This window comes from Camellia sinensis, chromosome 6 (assembly GCF_055761805.1).
Source record: "Camellia sinensis isolate YWXY chromosome 6, ASM5576180v1, whole genome shotgun sequence".
Lineage (NCBI taxonomy): Eukaryota > Viridiplantae > Streptophyta > Magnoliopsida > Ericales > Theaceae > Camellia > Camellia sinensis.
In genome coordinates, this window is record NC_138966.1 from 181,146,833 (window position 1) to 181,158,502 (window position 11,670).

Sequence of the window (11,670 nt, forward strand, 5' to 3'; positions counted from 1 at the left end):
AGTGTAATATCTATACTAATAGTACACAACCATAATAAAGTGCTCATCACTGATCTAACAAGGTTCTAGTTGATCAGTGAAAATGAATCACAATCAGTATATGATGAAAATCTGTGAATCACAATCAATGAATCACTTCTCCACCGTCGACACCTCGCGTCCTTTCACCTCCGTCAAAGAATTTGCTGCCATCTTTGGTGAAAAGCTCCTTACTGGCGAACTCTACTCGTCTCCGAAGCCATTCTTAGCTCCTAAACAATGGAACTTTTCCCCTGTGAAAACCCAAGAGAGTGATTAAGAAGAGCAAAAAACCTTAGCAAAAACCCTAAATAGACTTGAATCAGAGCTCAAAGAGACGAAGACGGAGTTGAAGCTTTTGAAGGAGAGAGAGTCGAAGACCGAGGTGGCTCTCGCTTCGCTCAACGCGGAGCTTCACAAGAACATGTTGAGGCGAAAGCCGAGGCGGCTACTACGGGGAATGCGTCGGCCAATGCGGTGGCGAGGACAGAGAATGCGAGGAGGGAGGAGGAGGTAAGGAATAAGGACATGATTGTGAGAATGGAGAAGGATAAGCCAACTTTGGCTCAGATTTTGAGTAATGAGAAAGGCTTGTTTGGAGGAAGAGAAAATGGGAAGAAAATGATGATGGTGAAGAATGAGAATTTCTCTAGGGTTTTGAGCTGGTAGATGAGATCGACGAGAGAGAGAGAAGAGCAGCGGGAAAGAGAGATAGAGAGCGTGAGATGTATCAAATTTTTCTGTGATAGATGAGTGTGGATTGAGGGACCTTAGACATTAAAAAAAAATATTGTGGATCTCTTTCATTACTAAAAATAGGAGAGGGAACTTTGACTAATTTTCCCATAAAATTTGAGGTAATTACAAACAGATTCCTGACTATTATAATAAAATAAATTCTTAAATTTTTTATTTGTTTTCAATCTAATTTTTTTGTCTGTTTTCATGAAGAAAAAAATAAACAAAAAGTAGGTATTTTTAATTATAAAATTTAATAAAAAAAATTATATTTTACATATTTTAAAATACACGTACATTGAGTTTAATAGTTAAAATATTATTTTTTTGTTAGTTTTATTTAATGAAAATAGACAAGTGATTTATATTGAAAAAAAAACGTTACAATTTAAATTGGCAAAAATAAAAACTAAGAATTTATCTTTAAAACTTAACAAAGAGATTAAAATGATGAGGTTAGACCATCTCTAATCCTTCACCTTTTTTTTCTCATCAAATTTAAATTTGATAAAAAAAATGCTCAAAAATCATCTCCAATCATTTCATCAAATCAAAGAAGAGTCATTTTTTTTTTCTCATCAAATTGAGAATTGAACGAATTTAAATTTGATGAAAATTTAAAAAGATGAAGCATTGGAGATTAAAAAAATAGTTAAATTCATTTTATCCCCTTGTGGTTGGGAGTTGGAACACTTGACCCACCAATGATTCAAATATAGTTAAATTCATTTTATCCCCTAGTGTATAATATTTGCATGAACTTGTGTTGAGTCTTGATGAATTTGTTGTTGAAGTGAGACCTTTGCATGTTAAGCAGTCTCTACAACCAAATGTGCACTCCAGAAAACCAACTTTAATATGTTTTAGCTTGGATTGATGCACAAAACTACCTGTCAATGGAAAAAGTAAAAATGAATGTCTCATGGCTAGTCTATTTCACCTAGTCGAGCAAATACACTGACTTGTTCTTTACTTGAAAATTTTCAACAAGCAAAGCCATACCTCATCTATTAAGTGAGCTTCATAAACCCATTTTTGCTATTCTTAGATTGGTCATACCTGATGACTAGTTGTGAACTAGTAGCCCTGTGGTGGATTGTTTACAATATGCACTTTCTGATCTCCTTAATCCTGGCTCTTTTTGGCATTTCCTCATCTTTTGTATCGCATTTGGTTTGAACTATGTTACTAGTTATAAGTGTTAAAGACCAGAGAGTATGGCCTGTTTGTTCTAGAGATGAATAAAACCCCTTTAGATTTCATTTCAATGCCCAGTCAATATGTGTCTAATTGTGAGAATTTCCTTTGTAGTAGAGGTTTTGTGATGCAATAATGTTGTGATTGGCTTAAAGATGACTTTGCTGGCCACTTCACCAAAAAAAAAAAAAAAAAAAAAAAAAAAAAAGAAGAAGAAGAAAAAGTCATCTTTATTAGCCACCCTTTTGACTCAGAGCTAGTGGACTTCATGCTAAACTCCTGTATGTTTGTTCGTAATTACAAATATGCTAGTCTTTTTCATTCTCCGCTAGGAGATTGCCATGTTCAATGCAAATGCTCACTTGATACTTCATTAAATATAGATGTAGCTACTGCCTGAAAACATACATCTATTTTGTGCAGGTAAGAGAGGTGAAATTGATGTTTCCAGGTTGATGTTGCTAAAAGCTTTACGGCATTATCCTTCAACAGCTCTATCTTGTAAAGAACTGTTCCCGGGTTTCTACACAAATAGGAGAACAAGGATTGATACTAAACTAATTGACCATCAATCAGTGGGTGCATGGGAGTAACTCAGACCTTTCGCATTTGCAATGATTCTATATGTAACTATTTTCCTTGGTAGAAACACTATATACTCGGTATTCTTACAGTCTTTGTACCCAATGAAGCTTTGAACCACTCAGGTTACCGGGAATATCATTACAAGTTTCTTTTTCTAAACTGTTTGCAGCAAATTATGATCTCTCAAATGCTTGATGAGATTCCTTTTCTCTTATTTTTGAATTTTTGTATGTTTTCGGATGGGTGGCAAGCTTTACTTCTAGAACTCTCTATTTATATTCGCTGATACAAGAATGAGCACTCTTTCCTCTTACAAAATAATTGCCTTGACCCCTACTCTGTTTTAGGAAACAGAGCCAAATAGTCACTAGTTTGCTTATCAAACTCAACCCTATTCTAAAGCCTTTATCTGCTACCAACGAAACAAATTCTGCACAACCTTCTATTCCCTTCTTGATTGACCGTGGGTGGCTTGAGGAAAAAATTATCAGGTGGTTCGGGAATTTTAGTGTAGACATTATATTCACCCATCGAATTACGCCTGGTGATGTGAATTTTGACTTTTTTTAAGGGATGATAAATGATTATATATTCCCATGTCATTGGATGAATACATGATTTTAAATTTGCTTCAATGTTGACATGTTGTCTGTCATTTTTTTTTTTTTTTTTGTGTGTTTAATTTTGTGTGTGTGTGAGAATGAACCATAGTGGGGTTGTGCGAGACATGTCTTTCGAAAGAAGAAGGAGAAAAAAAAACCTGGAGACTAACAAATGTCCTTCATCAAAAATTGATGAAAGAAATTGATGTTTGAGTTAAAGTTTCATTTGCTCAAATTAGCTTATCCTTTCAATTTGGCATTTTCAATGATGGCAAATCAAAGAAATGGTTCATCATTATTTATTTATTAATTTGGCTACAGTATTGAAGCAATTTATCAAGAATGAGAACAAAAATAAAAAATAAAAATAAAAAATAAATTAAAAGTATTAGAAATTCTAACATTTTATTTTTTTTATTTTTGGTTCCTCAGCACAATAACCTTACTTGGTTTAACTCATTTTTTATAAAATTAGATTTGTTTTTATTTTTTATGAATTTTTTAAATATTGAAAGTAATTTTTTTACTTTTTAAATTTACTTAACTTGGATAAACTTAAAAAATATAATATTTATAAAAAAAATCTTTAAAATTTATTAAATACAGAAAAATATAAAAATTATATGCACTTTCATATTGTTGTGTATTTATTAAAATTTTCAAATGTGGCTTTTGCATATATTTATTTTTAAAATAATAATAACGATAATAATTTAAAGAATAATGCTTGGGACCCTTTTGGGGGTCACCCCCTCACCCCCCTTTGCCACGTGGCGGGTGGTGATTGGAGAAGCAGGAAAAAAAAGAAAAAGAAAAAGAAAATGTAACCAATGAGAGAGAGAAGGGGTCAAAGGGGGTGAGGGGAAAAGGGGGATGAATCATTGTTGTAATTTAAAATAAAAGTAAAAAAAAGAAGAAGTCAACTCAGGCTCACACCAACTCCGTTTGAAGAAGAAGATGATGATGATGTCAAAAATTGATGAATCTGCCATTGTTGGAAGAGCAATAGCTTACAATTGGGTTTTAAAAGGTACACCACCAAATGAAGAGTTTATGTTTCCTCCATATTAGCTCAAACAAGCAATCCATTTAAACAACCAATAGCTAAGAGAAAACTTCAAATCACAATTTTTCGAAGTTTTAGAGTTGGGTTAATTATACTAATAGTCCCTATAGTTTGGGACTTGTGTCACTGTGGTCCCTGACTTTTCAATTATGACATATTTGATCCTGAATTTTAAATTTTGTTCCAAATAAGGACAATTGAAAATATCATTAGATTTTTTAAGGATAAAATCGTCAATTTGATAAAAGATAAACTAATTTGACAAAAATAAATGTCAAAAAAATATTTTTAATTTTTTTGAAATTATGTTATCCACCAATGATAAAATTATGTAAAATTAATAAAAATTACATGATTAATTTTTTAAAATTAATTTTACATGATCATCATCCAAATACATAATAGAAATTAATTTGGTAAAAAAAAAAATAAATGCCTAAAAGATTTATCAATTTTACATAATTTTATTTTTAGTAGGTAGAAATAATTTTTTAAAATTCAAAAATATTTTCAACAAGCTGCTACAGTTCCACGGCATTCAGCTCAACATCTACACCTTCAACATTGCTATTAACTGTTGTTGTCGCCTTAGTCAAGTCCATTTTGGCTTCTCTCTGTTAGGTTCCCTCTTCAAACGTGGTTATACACCTGATGCAACTACCTTCAACACTCTGATTAATGGACTTATTTTGCAAGATAAAACCCTGAAGCTGTAGAGTTATTTGAGAAATTAAACACAACTAGAGAAATTGAACCCGACGTGGTTATGTATGGAACCATTGTTAATGGGCTCTACAGAACTGGGAACACTATCTGGGCTGTTAGTTTGCTTAGGATAATGGAAGACGGAAGTTGTAAACCGAACACCGTAGTGTATAGCACCATTATTAACAGTCTTTGCAAGGATAGAGTGGTGGATGATGCTGTGAAGCTCTTTACAGAAATGGATGAACAAGGCATTCGTCGAGATGTTATCACTTACAACTCTTTGATTCATGGCCTATGTAATTTTGGTCGGTGGAAAGAGGCTACCAAAACGTTCAGAGAAAAGTTGGATAGTGGCATTGCTCTGAATGTTCATACATTTAATGTGTTGGTGGATATGCATGTACCAAGGAAGGGAAGATGAACAAGGCAGAGGGGTAACTTAAAGTCATGATACAAAGAGGTGTGGATCCTGATGTAGTCACATACAATACTCTAATGGATGGATATTGTTTTCAAGGCCACATGGATGAAGCAATCAGAGTGTTCGATACCATGGTGGATAGGAGCATTCACCCTAATATTTTTAGCTATAACATTCTAATCAATGGATATTGCAAGAAGATAAAAATGGATGAGGCCATGCATCTCTTTCGAGAATTGCCTCGAAGGGGGTTGAAACACAACAGCGGAACTTTCAACACTATGTTACAAGGTTTGTTTCGATCAAATAGATATGGAGCTGCTCAGGAACTTTTCATTGAGATGCAAGTTGTAGGCATAATTCCAAATTCTCAAACTTATGGTATCTTATTGGATGGGTTGTGCAAAAATGGGCATATTTCTGAAGCATTGTCATTATTCCACATGATGGAAAGGAATGGTTTAGATCTTAATATTGTTATGTACAATATTCTCATTGCACTACAAGAAAACATAGCAAAAAACACGGAGTTTTAGCGACGCCGCGCCTCCCGTCGCAAAAAACGGTTTTTTGCGACGGTAACTGCACCTGTCGCAAATAATACCTTTTAGCGACGGTACTGACCCGTCGGTAATGAAACCAAGCGGAGGGGTCGGAAATGCGGAAGTATTAGCGACGGTAAATAAAACCGTCGCAAAAAACCTTTTTTTGGAGACGGCACATATCATTTGCGACGGAAATTTGCCGTCGCAAAAAAGGATTAATGCAAACGGCGCCGTTTTGCCTTATATTTGCGACGGTCTACATCATACCGTCGCAAAAAGTCCAAAAAAAAAACCCCTCCTTTTTCCTCTTGGCTGCCGCTCGATCCTCCTCCCCAAATCCCTAACTTCACCCCCAAATTCCCCAAACGGCCTACGAGGAAGACATCGGTGGTGCGGCGGCTCCGGCTCCGGCGACAAGAGTGGTGCTCCGGCGACGACTCTCTCTCTCTCTCTCTCTCGGTCTGTGTATATATATATATAAATCTGTGTATATATATATATATATGCAATGTGTATAAATCTATATATATATATATATAAATCTGAAAAATCTCTATATATATGTATATATAAATCTGTTTATCCGAAATCTATATATATAAATCTGTTTATCCGAAATCTATATATATAAATCTGTCTATATATATATGCAATGTATATAAATCTATATGTATATATATAAATCTGAAATCTGTCTTTGTCTCATGGTTATTAATAAATCTGTCTATATATATGTATATATATATATATATAACTGTTTATTTTTTAATTATTATCAACATTTATCAATTATTATCAATTATTATTAATTAGTGTTTTTAAGTTTTTTAAATTATTTTTATGGTTGTTTTCATTTATATCTCTTCAACTATTATCATTTTTTTTTTCTATTTCATCCATAAATTATCAATTTTACCATTCAATCGTTCAAGTTTTTTATTTTTTTATTTTTTCCAAATCATATGCTCTAATTAGAAATAGTTTGTCAAAATCAGTAAAAATTATATGCATATATATATAGTTTGTCTAATTAGAAATAGTTTGTCAAAATCATATGCTCTAATCATATGCTCTAATCCTTTAAGTTTAAATTATCTTTTTTTTTTCTATTTCATCCATAAATTATCAATTTTACCATTCAATCCTTCAAGTTTTTTATTTTTTTATTTTTTCCAAATCATATGCTCTAATTAGAAATAGTTTGTCAAAATCAGTAAAAATTATATGCATATATATATAGTTTGTCTAATTAGAAATAGTTTGTCAAAATCATATGCTCTAATTAGAAATAGTTTGTCAAAATCATATGCTCTAATCATATGCTCTAATCCTTTAAGTTTAAATTATCAATTTTTTTTTTCTATTTCATCCATAAATTATCAATTTTACCATTCAATCCTTCAAGTTTTTTATTTTTTTATTTTTTCCAAATCATATGCTCTAATTAGAAATAGTTTGTCAAAATCAGTAAAAATTATATGCATATATATATAGTTTGTCTAATTAGAAATAGTTTGTCAAAATCATATGCTCTAATTAGAAATAGTTTGTCAAAATCATATGCTCTAATCATATGCTCTAATCCTTTAAGTTTAAATTATCAATTTTTTTTTTCTATTTCATCCATAAATTATCAATTTTACCATTCAATCCTTCAAGTTTTTTATTTTTTTATTTTTTCCAAATCATATGCTCTTAAATAGGAATTTTAGACATTTCGTTAATTTGCCAAATAGGATGTCGAGTGAATATTTATGTGTAGGTATTATATTTAGAGTTACTTTGGTGAGATATTCTTGTGGATGTGTACAGATGATGGATAAGAGTTGGATTGATTTGCCAAATAGGATGTCGAGTGAATACATTAATGGGATTGATGAATTCCTTGTGTTTGCCTACACCAATAGGGTTGAAGGTTCGATGATCAGTTGTCCGTGTAGGAAGTGTGAGAATCGATACTATTTTGTACGAGATGGTGTACGGGAGCATCTGATTTTGAATGGTTTTTTAAAAAAAATACAAACATTGGATTAATCATGGGGAATCTTACATATCTCTGCATAGTAATTGAGAGAATGAAACATTAGCTAATTTAGACATTGGAGATGATATGATTGGAATGATACAAGGGGCTATGGGAAATCCACATGTCGGTACAAGTGTTGAGGGTGATGAACCACAGGGGCCTGATCCCCGTGCATCTGAACCCCAGCTCGGTCCAAATGCAGAGACTGCAAAGTATTTCAAACTTCTTCAAGATGCACAAAGTGAATTGTATCCGGGTTGTCAGAAGTTCACATCTTTGTCATTCATTGTTCGACTTCTACATTTGAAGGTGCTTAATCAGTGGACGGACAAGTCTGTTGACATGTTGCTTGAGTTATTGAATGAGGCGTTTCCGTTGGGTGTGAAACTCCCGGACTCATATTATAAAGCTCAAAAGGTCACAACAGATTTGGGCTTCACGTATGAGACGTGGGATGCATGTCCCAACAGTTGCATGTTGTTTCGAAACGAGGACGCCAATCTTGATAAATGTGTCATATGCAACAGTTCTAGATGGAAATCAAATGGTGATGGTGGTTCAAATGGTCCTAACACAGGTGGCAAACAAGTAGCTGCAAAACAGATGAGGTATTTTCCTTTAAAGTCAAGGTTGCAGAGGTTGTTTATGTCATCCAAGACGGCCAAGTTAATGAGATGGCATGCAGAGGAACGAACTGATGATGGTGTCTTCAGGCATCCTGCTGACTCCCTTGCATGGAAAGATTTTGACCGTCGGAATATTGACTTTAGTAATGATTGCCGAAGTGTAAGGCTTGGCTTAGCATCTGATGGTTTTAACCCATTCAGGACGATGAACATAGTTCATAGCACTTGGCCTGTTGTGCTCATTCCATACAACTTGCCGCCATGGATGTGCATGAAGCAACCATTTCTAATTTTATCTGTGCTTATTGACGGCCCGAAAGGACCTGGTGACAAGATTGATGTTTATATGCAACCGTTGATTGAGGAGTTGAAAGAACTATGGAATGAGGGTGTGTCAACATTTGATGCATCAACAAATCAAATGTTTCAAATGCATGCAGCTTTACTGTGGACAATTAGTGATTTTCCTGCATACGCAAACTTGTCAGGATGGAGCACTAAAGGAGAATATGCATGTCCTTGTTGCAATAAGGAAACTACATCGTGTTGGTTGAAGCATAGTAGGAAACAATCATACTTGGGTCATCGCAGATTTTTACCTACTGGCCATAAATTCCGGAAGGATAAAGTATCATTTGATGGTAGTCGGGAAGTCAGACTCAAACCAAAATTGTTGTCTGGAACTGAGATGTTGCTACAATTACAATCTGAGGGTATTTTAACCCAATACAATAGGGATGACCTTAAGGAGAGGTATAGGAGACAGGTAGAGAAGGAGAAAGCTGGACATCGCACCCATAGTTGGAAGAAAAAGAGTATCTTTTATGAATTGCCATTTTGGGAGCACAATCTAATAAGACACAACCTCGATGTGATGCATATAGAGAAGAATGTTTGTGACAATGTGTTGTGGACAATATTAGGGGTTGCAGGAAAATCGAAGGATGGTGTTAATGCTCGGCGTGATTTACAAGATATGAATATTAGAAAACCCCTACATTTGCAGTTAAGAGGGTCGAATAAAGCCTATTTACCACCAACACAATTCACGATGACCAAGGATGAGAAAGATTTGTTCTTGAAAGTGTTGAAGGAAGTAAGAGTTCCCGACGGGTATTCATCCAATATATCACGTCGTGTGCGCTTACATGATAGAAGCATTGGGGGTCTTAAGAGCCACGATAGTCATATTCTGATGCAACAACTTATTCCATTGGCTATTCGCAGATCGTTACCGAAGAATGTAATTGAACCCTTGATTGAATTGAGCAATTTCTTTAGACAATTGTGTTCGAAAGTGAATCGTGCGACGGATTTGCAATATATTAAAGATCGTATCGCTGTAACACTTTGTCATCTAGAGAAAATATTTCCTCCGAGTTTTTTTGATATAATGGAGCACTTGCCTATACATCTAGCTGATGAAGCGTTATTGGGTGGAGCGATTCAGTTTCGATGGATGTATCCAATTGAGAGGTATCTTCTTACTTTGAAGCAATACGTGCGTAATAGAGCTCGTCTTGAAGGATCAATTGCTAAAGGATATCTTATGGAAGAATGCATGAATTTTTGTGCACAATATCTCAGTGATGTGGAAACCAAATCTAGTCGACCCGTGAGGAACTATAGTGGTGCTGATAATTTGGGTCATGCTACTGGTGAAAACACAAGCTTTTATCTTGATAATACTTCTTGGGTACAAGCTCATCGGTACATCTTATGCAATACAAGCACGGTTCAACCATTCATAAAGTAGGTTAAGTCACTCACTCAATATTTTATTATGTTTATTGAATTTTCAACTAAAATTTTTGTATGGCTAAAATTTCAATCTACACAGCAAACACCTTGAAGTACTTAAGCTCAAAATGCCTCGTGTCGACGATCATCAACTTCGGCGTGAACATTTTGAAACTTTTCACATTTGGTTCAAGGAACATGTATGTATTTAACTCTATAGATTCTAGTTACTTAAGTCGATCTACATTTTAAATTTTACATTTCGTGTTAAATAGGTCCAAACTTTGCGAAGGACTACTGATGTCATACTTTCTGAAGAGCTTATTCTATTGGCAAATGGTCCTCATAACCTGGCAAGGAGGTTCAACGGGTATATACTGAATGGGTTTCGGTATCGAGTAAAGGCCATGGATGATCGTCGAGCCACACAAAATTGTGGTGTAGCTTTGAAGGCAGATACCATAAGTTATGCTAGTCGAAAAGACAAGAATCCTCGTCTGGGGTCTGTGTACTATTATGGACAATTGACAGATATTGTTGAGATTCGATATTCCAATGAGAAGAAACATGTGTTGTTTAAGTGTGATTGGATTGACAACATTCACGGAAAGAAAGAAGATGTCTTCAATTTCACGTTGGTGAACTTCAATCATTTGTTGTACCGAGATGATCGAATTACCAATGAACCTTTCATCTTGGCGTCCCAAGTAGAGCAAGTTTGGTATGTTGCAGACCCGTTACAACCAGACTGGCAAGTCGTGGTGAAGATGTCTCAAAGAGGTTTATTTGATATGAGTTCAACTGATCCACAAATCGAGCCATACATGAGCCAACAATTGGAAGAAAATATAATGCTTCGTGATGAAGAAGTTGGTTGGGTGAGGGAAGCCGCAGAAGGGGAAACAGTTGATGTTCAAATAGGCTGATATGTAATCAACATTAGTAATTCAATTAAGGCCAAGGTTGTAGTTAATCATCAATTTCTTAATTTACTTTGTCTTTGTAATTGTATTAGTTCAAATCATGTCATATTATAGTTTATGACAAACCATTGTCTATGTTTCTAATGTCAATTAATGTTATATTGCTTGAAGATTATTATGGGAAGGAAGAGGAAGCCTGATCATCCCCGGCGCATGATGTCTGATGTGCTACATAACAGGACATCAGTAGCACCACCATTAGAGGAGGCATCACATTGGCCAGCATCTGAGGGGCCATTACCACCGTATCGACCACCATCAGTGGCACCACAGCAGCTACCATGTACTCGGCCTCCACGCCTACCATCGGTGCGTCCACCATCAATGGCACCACAGCAGCTATCATCATCAGCTTATGAGCCATCCGCAGGTATTTAAATTTGCTTTGAGTTGCATGAAAATTATTTACACATAC

The 11,670-nt window shown here is 34.8% G+C and overlaps 1 protein-coding gene and 1 pseudogene across 1 annotated transcript; both read left to right on the forward strand.

The window, feature by feature from the left end:
• Positions 1 to 82: 82 nt before the first annotated feature.
• Positions 83 to 5,871, forward strand: LOC145793870 (uncharacterized; annotated as a pseudogene).
• Positions 5,872 to 9,995: 4,124 nt separating this feature from the next.
• Positions 9,996 to 11,465, forward strand: LOC145793091 (uncharacterized). The gene is made up of 3 exons (XM_082875568.1): positions 9,996 to 10,472; positions 10,548 to 11,234; positions 11,367 to 11,465. Exons 1-2 carry the CDS (start codon positions 10,401 to 10,403, stop codon positions 11,196 to 11,198), a joined length of 723 nt encoding a protein of 240 aa, XP_082731694.1. The 5' UTR covers positions 9,996 to 10,400; the 3' UTR covers positions 11,199 to 11,234; positions 11,367 to 11,465.
• The last annotated feature ends 205 nt before the right edge of the window (positions 11,466 to 11,670 follow it).

Excerpts from the sequence above, each read along its gene's own strand:
- LOC145793091 (XM_082875568.1), top strand. The coding sequence starts at position 10,401 with ATGCCTCGTGTCGACGATCATCAACTTCGGCGTGAACATTTTGAAACT. Across the intron at positions 10,473-10,547 it reads ACATTTGGTTCAAGGAACAT|GTCCAAACTTTGCGAAGGAC; the intron begins GTATGTATTTAA and ends CGTGTTAAATAG.